We start from the raw sequence: 13,315 nt of genomic DNA on the forward strand, positions 1-13,315 counted from the left end.
ATTGGGAGCAGTAGGCTAGTTGGAACCGGTTACCTCCAGGATCTGTGCTAGGCTTAGCTAGCGCTGTGGGCGTCAGTTACAACACGCACGGAGATGAGAAGGGTATGTATGGACTGGTCTAACTCTGGGGGATATGGTGAATAATACAAACTATCAATAAGTCGCCGTGCTCCTTCAAATTAAGCAATAGCTCCTCACAAAGCACAAACAAGCAGAAGGCAAAAGAGTATAATTATATTTCATCATAATGAAGTTATGCAGACATTGCAACTAAAACAGAAACCAGATAGGTAGAACCACGATTTCACAGGAAGTACTGAAGCACAGACACCGTCTCAACGTCAAAGCCACAAGCCTTAAACGCTTTGAGCATCTGTAAAAACAATTACAAAAAAAGATTTATGTAGGTGTCAGAGGAATGTCTGATAAATGGCCTGCATGATCCCTGACGGTCATGCAGTCCAAACGAGTGACACATCTTAAGAGAATAGCAGCGATGCTGGCACCAACTTGTCTGATCAAGATGTAGTAGCATGACCACGGAACTTCCCTTTTGCCATGCTGTGTACCGAAACTTATATTAGTCCATTATACTAGAGTCAAGCTAAATGTGTTTTGTTTAGCATAGGTGCTGGATTGTTGGCTGGGGCTGTATATGGTGTATATACGGCCAGGTATGCAATAAAGTATAAACTGCTGTATATACCGTGAACGTTTTAGAGGCTGCCTTTTTAGGCTTATTTTTGTCATTTTAAATGTAACTCGTACTTTAACTGTCATCTCTGATAAAAGTTTACTCTTCCATTGTTTACATGAGTAAAAACTATTTGGTATGTTATCAGATTTTTTTTTAAAACTTGATACTCAGTTGGATGAGAGTTACGTTGATTTTATTTACACACATATATACACTGTATATACATTTAGATGGCTTATTTTTCACGTTTTGCAGTAAAAAAAAGTAAATAAAAACCAATCCATCCACTTACCTCCTCACATCACAAAGTTGTACACTACTGCAATTTTTAGGACGGCGAAACCCTCCAAAATAGTTATGAATTTGACTGCTAAAGTAGCATGTGAAACCAGTAATTTCCCTGAATGGGTATTCTTATAGATGCAGATTTTTTTTTAAATTTTTTTTCTGTACCCTATCGACTTCTCTCCTTAAATTAGCAGCATGTCCTCTGGAAATTCACTGCAGAGCACCGTGTTGTTTTTTTGAAAAAGCTGCCCATGTGGTTGTTGTTCTATAAAACAATGCCCTTGTTCTAAGAGGGAAGGTTTAGTCTGGCTAGTTCTCTGCTATTCTCCCACAGCAGCAAAACCCATCATGTGCAGAAGCACTGAGCCAGATGTGAGGACTTTGTTGTAGCTGAGTGTTTGTTACTGTGACAAATCATCCTCGACTTTAGGTCTTAAAAAGTTGTGGGGTCTGCACCTCACTAAATGTGGGAGGGGGAGGAGAGGGAGAGGGAGAGGGAGCGAGAGAGAGAGAGAGAGAGAGAGAGAGAGAGAGAGAGAGAGCTGGAGTGAATGATGGAGGGAGCGCTGAACAAGGCAGTGAATCAGAGAAATAGAACATTATTTTTGGATTGTTTCACGATGGTTACGCTCTAAAGCACAAATAGAAACACCCACAGCTCAGCGGGAAGGTATTATGAGCTAATGCAGAGCTTCATCTGTCCATTTGTGTGTCTGTCATTTAAACTTCTGCACCGGTATAAGAAGCTGATGGGCAAAGCGGAAGTTAGGAATAAGAATAGGCTGCACAACCTGCCCGCTGTTGGGAGTTACACACCCACATGGGGCCCAAAGGCTCTTAGCTGACACAAACGTTCCACGCTCAGCAATATAAGAAAACATCCAGGCAGAGGGCAGGATCTCATACAGACACCACCACACACTTTTAGTGGGTCATAAGTGTTGACTGAGAGGGATTATTTGTGTATTAGTCTATACATTTTTTTTTTTTTTAAAAAGGATAACACACTGCATGTTATACCTTTAAGCTATATAACGTTTAATTAAAACAGCATACATACTGTTCCTATGCTAACGCCATGACAAAAATCACAAAACCTAATATTGGACGTCTGATGTGTTAATTATTGAGACAAATGCAGTCATGAATCCTTTGGCTGAGTGATGGTTCCTCCACACACTGGTAGGAAATGACACAAACACATGGTATTATAAAGCACAAAAAACAACAACTTTATTTACAAAAACAGACCACTGCCCCCATCCCAAAAACCCCGAAATTCAGTGACTACTGAGGAATGCTATGACTGTGCCTGTGGCTGAGGTTGGGAATTTACAGGACAGAGAAGAACAACACCCAGTGCAAACCTTCAGTGTTCTTCCACCCACTTATTTAGTCTGAGTTCAGCCGTCGTCTAATGCCACAGTATGGCAACACTGCTTGAACCGTGGCCTGAGGCTTAGATTAGGTTAGTCGGTGGCTTCAGTTTGCTTCCCAGTTGCAAGTAAGCAATATGCTTTAATGAGCCTGGGGCCAACATGTTGTCAGACAGACAGGTAGGGCGAGGGGCTAGGATTTAACAACACCATTGTGGACTATGTTATATGCATCATAACATAATCATAATCAATACACATTAAACAATTCATACCGTACAAAAACATGCTTGTTTAATTTAGCTAAGATCAACGATAGGGGACACACAAACTGAAATACACCTTCTTACTAAATTAAAAACACTAAAAATATTCTCAGCCTCAAGTGTCTTCTGTCCGGGAAGCCTGACCTCTACAGTCCATAACTACCCTCCCCTTCTTGGGGTCAGCATGTGTGTTTTCTCTTAGGGTGCAGACAGTTACTCGTCACACATTTGGGTGCGTGTGAATTCTGTTCACACCGCTGTTTGTGTGAACTGAGGGAATTTTGGCAACGCAATCTTGCAATGTAAGAGAGCTGAATTGCCATGTAATGGTGTTGCTGTGTGTGGGCGGTTTCTGCTGACAACAGCACAGGGGAGGTGTGAAAAATGTAAGAACATGCTCAGTAAGTGAGTCGGTAAGTATGTACATGGATGACGTCAATGCTGTGTGGGTGTATGTTCACACACTTAGTTTTGATTCCAGGTATTTATGTTGGCAAAGAGGTGCATGTGACTTGCATCATAACTGGGCAATGTATGAGAATAACAAGCATGTGACAACTTGTGGTATGTTTCCATGTAATAAGGATTGTGTCTGCCCACAGCCAACCATATAACAATCCATAAGTGTTTGTCAATCTGTGTCCTAAACAGAGGCATACTGTGGAAAAGAAGAATTGGTATATGTGTGTGTGTGTGTGTGTGTGTGTGTGTGTGCAATATTACTTATGAGTGTGTCTCTGTACACCCCTGGCTGCATGAAGGTGTACACCTAGAAGGCGTAGCGAGTTCGAATGTCCTCCAGTTTCTTAGAGACCTCGGGTGGTGTTCTGTCCAGCTCTTCCGCCACACTTTTCTGCTTGTGAGGGTCCATACTGTTGAACTGCTCACAGAGATCTCCGTCAATCACATTCTGGAGAGAAAACCCGAGGCGACAAAAAAATTATGAAAATATTGATTTCTAATAGTCTGCGATGCTAAATATCCACATCTGAAGGAGATAAACGGACCAGATGAGATGTTTACAACAACAAAAACAGAAGTGTAAAAAATAAATGCCAACCTTCACTGGGAAGTAGTAGGATCTAAAACTGAGATGGTCTCTGCCGCAGAGTGGAGGGAACTCAGAGCGCATATGCATCTCTAAATGCTGGAAGAAGTCATGGTCCTGAACAAGAAGACAAGGAATGGAGTGCAATATTAGAAAAAAATAAAAATAAATAGGCAATAAAAAGTACAATGATGCAGAAGATGAGAAAACTAATTTTGTGTAATCAAATTTATCATTACATGATACGGAGAGCGTGTGTATTTTGGGGGCAACGATGATACACTAGCTTTGTGTGTGTGGATGTGGATGTTTGTGTTTTACCTCATGCGAGGTGAATGGGACCAGTATGCCGATGCCTCCAGACAGAGTGGTGTAGACCATGGACTCTGAACCCCCAGGGATCAGAGTGGTTTTCTGGAGTGACAACACCGTCTCTCCTACATGGTAGTTCATTATCACCTCAGCCTGGGGAGACAATGGGGGGGGAGAAAGACTTCAGCCAGACACAAACAGATTAATGGTACCTGCATTTGCCCCGAACCATTCGCTAAAAAGGACACTAAGTACGCCATGACCCAAACAATTACTGTCAAAATAGTCCATTTATGTCTAGTATTCAGCCTCACAGAACCAACGGTTTTTTATTTATACATTTCTAAATTTTACACAACGTTTTGGCAGCGCACTAGTTGCCGTCTATCAGCTGTTTCACGCTAGTCGTCGTAGTCCGGTTAGTCAAGCTTAGGGCGGCAACTAACAATTATTTTCATTGACGATTAATCGATTAGTTGTTTGAAATATAAAATGTCAGAAAAAGGTGTTGTCTGTCCACAGCTCAAAGATACTCGGTTTACTGTCATGGAAGAATTTAAGAAGCTGGAATCAGAGAACAACTCCAACTGAATAATCAATCATCAAAAATGGTTGCCAATTAATTTAATAGTTGGCAACATTACATGTCATTTAGCTGACACTTTCATCCAAATTGATACAGTAAAAATGCTCTCAACTAGAGCTGGCCAATATATCGATATCGTGATATGGGACTAGATATCGTCTTCGATTTTGGCTATCGTAATATGACATAAGTGTTGTCTTTTCCTGGTTTTAAAGGCTGCATTACAGTAAAGTGATGTCGATTTCTGAACTTACAAGACTGTTGTGGCCGTTCTATTATTTGCCTTTACCCACTTAGTCATTATATCCAGATTACTGACGATTATTTATCAAAAATCTCATTGTGTAAATATTTTTTGAAAGCAACAATAGTCAACACTACAATTTAGTTGCAGTATCGATATTGAGGTATTGGTCAAAAATATCGTGATATTTGATTTTCTCCATATCGCCCAGCCCAACTCTCAACCCGATGAAAATGTCTTCTGATCGGGCCAGTCACTTCCGGTTGAGGTGGTTACAGGCATTTTTATTCCGATTGGGCTATTATTTTGATTAGTGGAATTTGAGGACCTGTGACAGTCTAATGGAAAATCTCAAGGAGCTCCGTTAAGATAGGAGGAATCAGATCATATGATAAAACAACAGATGAGTCATTGAAGCCATGCAGGTCCCAAGACCCTCCTAACAGCTGCATGTACGTATAAAGTACACGAACAGTGGCCTCTGTACCCAGGTCACAAAGAAGACACAGTCATTCTCTGCTTAGAGGAAATTCGTCCGGATGGTCAAATCTAATCCAATAATCATCAAAAAAACATTTTGCCAATAATCAGAGGTCATATGTGAGGTCAGTATGTACCCTGGATACAAAGGCAGCATTCAGGAGCAATAAAACCACAGAATTAGTCTGAGTAAACTGCATTCAGGACATACATGACACTGATGCCATGAGACCAAGAATACACGCAAAAAAGACAACAGACATTAGAATTCAGCTTCCCTCTGGTGTGAAACAACAGGTGTGGATGAGACCAACAACAATGTCTCCTGAGAGGGGATTAGTGAGCCCTTCTCAAGATTAAACACCCCAGAGCACAGATATAAGACAACAAAGGGCTGAACCGAATGCCACTTTTTTTTAACATTCAAAGCTTCTGTAAGTTTTTTTTTTTTTTTTTTTTCTCTCTCGAATAAGGCTTTGGATGTCTGTCATGTTTTGTGACATCACCCGAAATTTTTTTTTTTTTTTTTAAACCTTAATTTGGTTATAGAAATGTAATTGATGGTGCTGTTAGATTGCTTCTAGACCAGCCCGTTGATACAGGTGCGTGCCTCTCTCTTTGACTGCAGTGAAATTGTTGTTTATGATTGGCTAAAACGCCAACAAATATGGTTGAAGCAGAATATTTCGTTAAGATAGAAACATGTTGAGAATTTTGGAAATGATTAAGTCTATCTTTTTTTCCCCTACATTTTGAGTTTTGGACTTTACAACACTCTGGAGTTATTAATAGTGGAATTTTTTAAAGACTATTTTTTGGGGGCTTTTTCCCTTTATTAGATAGTGGATAGACAGGAAAGTGGGGGGAGAGAGAGAGAGAGAGAGAGAGGGGCCGCAGGTCGGATTTGAACCCGGGCTGCTGCAAAGGACTCAGCCTACATGGGGCGCACGCTCTTACTGGGTGAGCTAGAGGCCGCCCCCAACATTTTGAGTTTTAACAGAATGAATAGACATGCAAAAAAAAAAAAAAAGAGAAGCTGGGCAGCATTTAAATGTCAATTTAGAAGTTGAATGTCAACGTTATGAATGAAGCATTTTGTTTATTAAGTGTTGAGGAGCTGAAGAAAGTAAGTCAGCCCAGGCTAATGGAGCCTTGGGGAAGGGATGGACTCCCCGGTAGACAGCTTAAAACATGACAGAAACACACACACGTTTGGGGTTAAGACAGTCAGTCTTTTCCTTTTACTCAACAGACCGCTCTGTCTCCCTGACCTTCATCTTTTGAGATAAATTAATCAAATAAAAGTGGAATGCATCTAATTTAATGTAAGACCGCATTAGCCCAGCCATGTATGGATAATTAAGTTCATCCAGCCAGATCTCGCTCTCCCTCTCTCCCCCCCCTCCCCCATTTCCAAACACAAATGGAATTCTCAAATCAATGTGCGCGAAGGCAGAAATAGCAGACAAACATTGTGTCACAATGACAACTGGGACCAACTCATAATGTCTAAATTTGAGGGACTTTCCCAGTCTATCTGCTACCTAAACAGTTTTTGACCAGAATTTAAATATGGGATGAGAGTGTGTGTGTGTGTGTATACACACTTGCATCTGTGAGTAGGTTAAGCTTGTGGTTGACGAGGTTATGCACTTTGTGTATGTGTATTTTCTATTTCTGGCCCGACGAACGCTGTGCAACCAGTAACCAGTAACATAGCTCAAGCAGGGCGTACGTGGTTCGACTGGTCATGACTGTTTTCCCAAGATGGCGCCCGCCTGTCTACGCGAATGGTAATGTCTTTCTAAACTATCTTTTTAATAAACGGTCTGTACACTTACAAAGTTCTCAATGCTTCGGTTAACATTTATGGACCCTCATTATGCTACCGTGGAAGTGGTGCTATTTTGAGCCTTGTTAGTGTACAGAAATAGCAATTATTTGTACTCTTCCAGTGCCCCGAAAGCCTAGCGTTATAAGCTAATCAGCGGTTCGCACTAGCTTGTTTCAAGCTAGAGACACATTCGATTAGCATGAAAACATATCCCAGAGAACGGTCGACTCGGTACACACGTGTTATTAACCCCTAGGTTCATTTTGCGCCATCTTTAAGGCTGGCATGTTCTGTCAGGATTATGTCAAGTTGAAGACCTCTACACCACAACAACATATGCTGGCATGACCAGTGAAATAGAGAAAGCATTTCATTCAGGGAATCTGTATCACTGGTTCCTACAGTATGCTAGACATTAATAAAAGGGAAAAAATGTAGATTAATTACACTGTACACCTTCAGAAGCCTCGCAGGGCAGACGGTTTGACGAATGATGGTTTTACCTTCTGTGATGCTCCATTAAGGAGGCCTCTGTCCCATAAAGCTTTGTTCCCTGTGGGGTCTTCATCCACATCATCGCTGGTGTTGGGGGGAAGACGTACCTGAGAAAATGAAATAGAAATTGAAGACATGAATTTATTTAGCTCGTCAGTCCTACTGGGCTCCAGAAGTTGTTGTATTTTTTGTGTTACGATCACTGTTGAGGTTTTTGAGTCAAATGCTACAAAGAGGTAATTGCGCCTACTCTCTGCCATTTAATACAAGTCAGATATTCGCACACACCCAACACGTGTCCCCAGACTTACGATGCTGATGTTCCCAAACTTGTCAGCAGAGGCCATGGTGTCGTAGTCGAGCAGACAGGCCGTGGTCACCCAGCGGGGATAGGTGTCATCGGCGAAGATGATGAGCTGGTTCTCGTTGCGTCGGTAACGAACCCAGAACAGGCTCTCCTGAACGTCCGTCACAATCACACGCTGGCCAATGGTGTAGATGCCAGTCACCAGGTTGGGAACGTGCTAAATAGGCGAGCAATAAAGTCCACTCAAAAGTCATGACATGTATACTGTGGAGAAAAATTGCATTTGTTTGGACAAAGGAAAACACGATGTGATGTGGCCCTGTTCTGCAAGCTGCAGTTTGCAGCACTGTTCATTGTTCCTGTTGGTTATTTTTGAAGGACATGACCAATAAGGGAGGAACCAAACAGGTAAGAAAAACAAGTACAAGCCTCAGCTGGGTACAGTCCACAACTGCTGCACTTACACGTGCGTGTATTAGGGGTGGTACGGTTCATGAAAAAACATCCGAACTGCTCGGTTCGGAGCGTGTGTGTGCGTCGCACGGTACGTCAGTACACCGTTAATGTGCACTAACCACTTACTGCCGTAGTGCCCACTTTCAACACCTATGTTAAAACACTTACTGGAAACGACCATAGACAGTATATAAACGACGATGGGAATGAGCGTGACGAACGCAACACATGGCAGCTGATTGGACGAACGCGTCACGTGGTTCTTGCTGCTCCCGAATTTCAAAACAGACTCTAATGGCGTCTCGTTCTGAATACGATCTCGTATTTTCCGAAAAATAGTTCACCAAAACGTGTTTATGAAAACATTTTAATCCAGGAATAGGCCATACAGTTGCTGAATCTGTCTGCTTTTTTGATCGACAAAGGTCAGTTTAAAAGATTTTCGTCAGATTTTGTGAGGCGCCGAGCCGACCACTCCCCAGGTGGAGCGTGGAGTGCTGCAGGTCACGTCACATGCAGAAATGTCAAGTGGGAGAGATGAGGAAGGCTGCCCGGAGTTGGAGGATGTGCTAGCGTCGTATAAGTCTGGTGTGTGGGAACATTTTGGATTTCATGTTACCTATGATGACAGCGGAAATAAAACAATAGATAGAACTGCCACTGTGTGCATGTATTGCGCAACATGCATTCAATATGCTAATTTTAGCTATACATCTCTATATATATATATATATATATATATATATATATATATGTATATATATATATGTATATATATATATATATATAGATAGAAGTATAAATATATTTCTGGAGTGTTAAAGATTAAAAGAAAAAAATAAGAACCGTACAGAATCGAAAACCGTGACCCTAAAACCGTGATACGAACCGAAACGTGGGTTTTGTGAACCGTACCACCCCTAGTGTGTATGTGGTATCAATTAAAATGCAAATCATGCATCTGGTTTACAATAGAACAGTTATGCAGAAAGAGTTGTACATCAACCATGCTTTTACAGGTAGCCTGCGCAGTTTTCTTTGTAAAAAAAAACAAAACAGATTGCTAGCACATTTTCACTACCAGCTAGATACAAATGAGACATTAACTCATTAAAACATCTTCAGTGCCACTAGTGCTCAGAAACTCTAAAATGTATATTTTGACAACTATGTCAACGTCATAACTTTTGAACTCCTAAACACAAAGCCTCTGCAAACAAAAAGGGAGACAACCTTATACCGATGCACATGGATGTGACCGTCAGTTATCATACAGATATTTGGAGGGAAAGAAATACCCAGGCTGAAGGTTGTTTATTCTTTGTAGAAAAGCAGGCACTTTGATAGACAGAGCCTATTTTCTGTCCTTACAGGACTGTGCACCTTTGCGGTGATTCATTTTAAATTGACATACTGCAGAATTATATCTAATCTTCAAAAGGAAGAGGCGGAAGAACAGGAGACTCATTATTGAATTAAACAATTCAACTTATTTAAACCAGGTCAGAAAAGCCAGTGTTCCAGGTTATTTATCTACAAATGAATTGAGGTTACCCACAGACAGTAGCTTCTTAAGAAGAGAGAGACTGTACAGCTTTGGATTTACCTGTAATCAAGTTTCTTTTATCACATTAAGTTAAGAGAAATTTGGTTAATACAGGTAGATTTGAGATTGAGAAACCTCATTTGACCAAACTGGCCTCTGAACAGCTTTGCTTAACACACAATGTGTGTTTGGGTCCTTGCCTTACCTTGTTTTCACACTTGCGAAGCAGCTTCTTTTTGCCCAGGTCGTAGATTCTCAGCAGTTTCCCAACTCCCACCAGAACTCGTCCCTGGAACGGAGCAATGGCCAAAGGCACGTCCTCTACTGGGGTCTGCCAATCAAAACACAGAATTAATTAACCGCAGCTAATCAGATCATTTCAGGCAACACTTACGTGTATTTTAGGTTGAGATGCAGCAGCTTTGTTTAAACAGAAACTGATCACATTTCTTAAGAGGTAGACATGCCTTCATCATACACTGGTTACCGAAAATAAGCCAAACAAAATTGTCACTTATCTGGCGATAGAAATGTGCTTTCCTACGATGTGGCAAAAGCGTGCGATTAAACATTAAGTTGTTACATTTAACTAATTTAGAGGCTGGCCAGCTGGCTAGAAAGCTAGCTTGATTGCTATTGCTAGAGGGCTAATTGTTTAGCGGAGCAGAGGGCGCAGACGGAGAGATAGAGAGAGAGAAATCTATTACGGCCTTTATGTTAAATATCACGGTATAGGATATTAGTTTATTTTGTAACGTGTAGGTATGTAGAGATCTTTTAAAAGACATGTTATTGTTTGAATAAATATACCCGCACAAGTAGTTATGTGTATCTTTTTGTACGTTTGCCATCTTATGAACATAATGTGCAAAAATTGTTATTCCGACCGTGTTTTTTTTTTTTTTTAAAAGAAACTAAAGTATTGACAGCTCTTATGTGTATTGGATTGATCAGATGACATGAAAAATGAAAGGAGTCTTGTGTGTTTTCCTCAGTCTTGTTTTCAAGCTCAACAGCCACTCAGACGAATTGGCAGTACGGCCGACAGCCACCGATTCAGTTTAAATCGGCCCGAAAAAAGGCTGATGCTTGGCGACGGTGCAGGACAGCCCGCACAAACAGCCCGACGGTCGGCTTGGTGTGTCAGGGACTTTAGGGTAAAGAGTGGCTCTTTGTAATAGAAGTTAGACGAACCAGCAACTTTTTAATTATGCGAGTCTCAGACTGCGGCAACAAATTTCTTTGGAAAAGGACAATAAAGAATCCATCTATGTACCCGCCTGTATAGTAACACTGCCGATCACATGGCACCCGCAAAAGATATAATCACTTCAGCAAACCCAGGACGATGAACTAAATTCTTAAAATCTGATTTTAAAGAAAAAAATGAAAAGCAAAAAGCAAAAGGTGAAATTGAATTTAAAACCACTACCTTAAATTTTAGACATACATATAAAAGATTGGCTATCATGACCTAAGAATTACCATAGACCTCAGCAAATCCAGCAGTTTATTTGTAAGGTAGGTAATAAAAAAGCAACTGCCACATTTTAGTAAATTATATTGTTTTAAACAAGATTACAGTGGTCACAAGTTCAAATGAGTGCCTTGTTACAGTATGTTTTGCCTTTTCTAAGTGTCCATTGATCAATATGGATGAGGTCCAGGTGAGCACAGAAGCCCATTCAAGTCAACACTCACTTTTTTTTTTTTTTTTTACACAGGCCCGACATAACTGGCATGTTTAGAGGTGAATTGCCCTGCTGGGACATACATCCTGACATACAACTTTAAGCCAGAAAAGATGGTAAGTCTGTGTATATTAAAAAAGAAAAAAAAAAAGAAAAAAGGATGGTACTTCATTTTGGTCACTGTGTAGCTGATCCCTTACTCACTTCAGATTGGAGGTTGCGTTAACCTTCTCACATTAGCTCAGATTCAACAGTGAAGAAGACATTCTTCCAGTTGGCAAAAGTAACATTTTGGATCTTGTCAGATCATGCAAATCGTTTGAGTTGTCTTTGAAGACGGTTTAAAAAAAACTAAAAAACTACTCTGCCATTAAGGCTGCAGTGGGAGGTCTTTCAAATGTACTTTTTTACTGATGCATATGCTGCTCTGTCTGAGAGATGTTAACTTTTTAAAATGTTTTGACACGTTTCGCCTTTATCAGACAGATGACAGCGTGAGGCATACAGGAAACGGGGCAGGAGAGAGAGAGGGGTATGACATACAACAAAGGTCACAAGATAGGATGGTTTAAGGTTGCCTACTTCTGTAGAAAATCTCTACAGTGAATCTTTTACTGCCCCCTTATCAAAAGCCACCTCAGTGACAGTTTGACACTGGGATCATTTTTCGGCCATCAGATCGCAAACTGAGTCACGGTTTCTTTTTTTCCCCTTTTACATACGTTTAACACAATAATTAATACAAGAATTAACAATCAACCCAGGCTCTCTACACGTCGCCAGTGTCTGGCAATGTTGATTGTAGCATGCACACGGAAATACATTAACCTCTGTGTGCCCATGACAGCGTTTGTGGTCAGATATTGGTCTGTAGTCATAAATGTGTAACATATTGTACCCGAGTGGGAGTGTCAACGTTGGTATGAATGATTTGGGTAAAAAAAGAAGTTTAGACCAGATAGACTCATCTAAAATATTTGATCTGGTTAAGTGGTTGGGAAATTCCTGTAACGTAAAAAGAAGTGGCTGACACCACTCATGACTCACTTCCCTTGTTAATCCATATCAGGTAACAAACGCATGTGGGCTGATTCACCCCGATGGTGTCCACCCTGTTTGAGTATCTGGGGAATTGCCCGGAGAGAAGAGCACAGTGCCAGGGGCCGTAACATCTGTGTTTAAAGGTGCAATAAGTAATAGTGACAGCTAGTGTTTAAAATAGTTACTGCAGTACAAATTCAAAATACTGGAGAGTGTCGTCTCCCCCGCCCCCTCCTCCCCAGACTCAAAGTTCACAGAGTTTGCCAGGCTGAGACCACAGCATCCACAACAATGTTGCTAGACGTTTGTCTCACATAGCCAGACATTACTCCACAGCACAGCGGAGTAGCCAACGTTAGATTCTGGCTATATTGACAGTCATAGAAGCCTGTGCTCACGCGGAGCTCTGTACCCAACTGACAGACTTTTTCGCCTTAGAATTACGGTAGGAACCGCTAAAAATAACACTACCTTGCCGTCCTCTCCTCCCGACTGAACATCTTTATTGGCTTAGAATAACGGCAACAATCGCTTAACACACTGCAAACTCACGGTCCTCTCTTCCCGATTTACAGCCCCCCTCTCTTGGCTTAAAATAACTCACCGTTGTCGGCTACGGCCACCGAACAGGCTACACGTTGTAAACAG

At 41.2% G+C, this 13,315-nt stretch overlaps 1 protein-coding gene across 1 annotated transcript in view; it reads right to left on the minus strand.

The window, feature by feature from the left end:
• Window positions 1–2,191: 2,191 nt before the first annotated feature.
• sf3b3 (splicing factor 3b, subunit 3) overlaps window positions 2,192–13,315 on the minus strand; it is a 35,152-nt gene continuing 24,028 nt past the window's right edge. The window contains exons 22-27 of the mRNA XM_078257840.1: window positions 10,141–10,266; window positions 7,938–8,150; window positions 7,635–7,733; window positions 3,997–4,140; window positions 3,688–3,792; window positions 2,192–3,537 (exon numbers count right to left, since the gene is read on the minus strand). Coding sequence (XP_078113966.1) covers window positions 3,397–3,537; window positions 3,688–3,792; window positions 3,997–4,140; window positions 7,635–7,733; window positions 7,938–8,150; window positions 10,141–10,266 — 828 coding nt within the window. The 3' untranslated portion in view covers window positions 2,192–3,396. The remainder of the gene's footprint in view (window positions 3,538–3,687; window positions 3,793–3,996; window positions 4,141–7,634; window positions 7,734–7,937; window positions 8,151–10,140; window positions 10,267–13,315) is intronic.

This window comes from Sander vitreus, chromosome 8 (assembly GCF_031162955.1).
Source record: "Sander vitreus isolate 19-12246 chromosome 8, sanVit1, whole genome shotgun sequence".
In the NCBI taxonomy this organism is placed as follows: domain Eukaryota; kingdom Metazoa; phylum Chordata; class Actinopteri; order Perciformes; family Percidae; genus Sander; species Sander vitreus.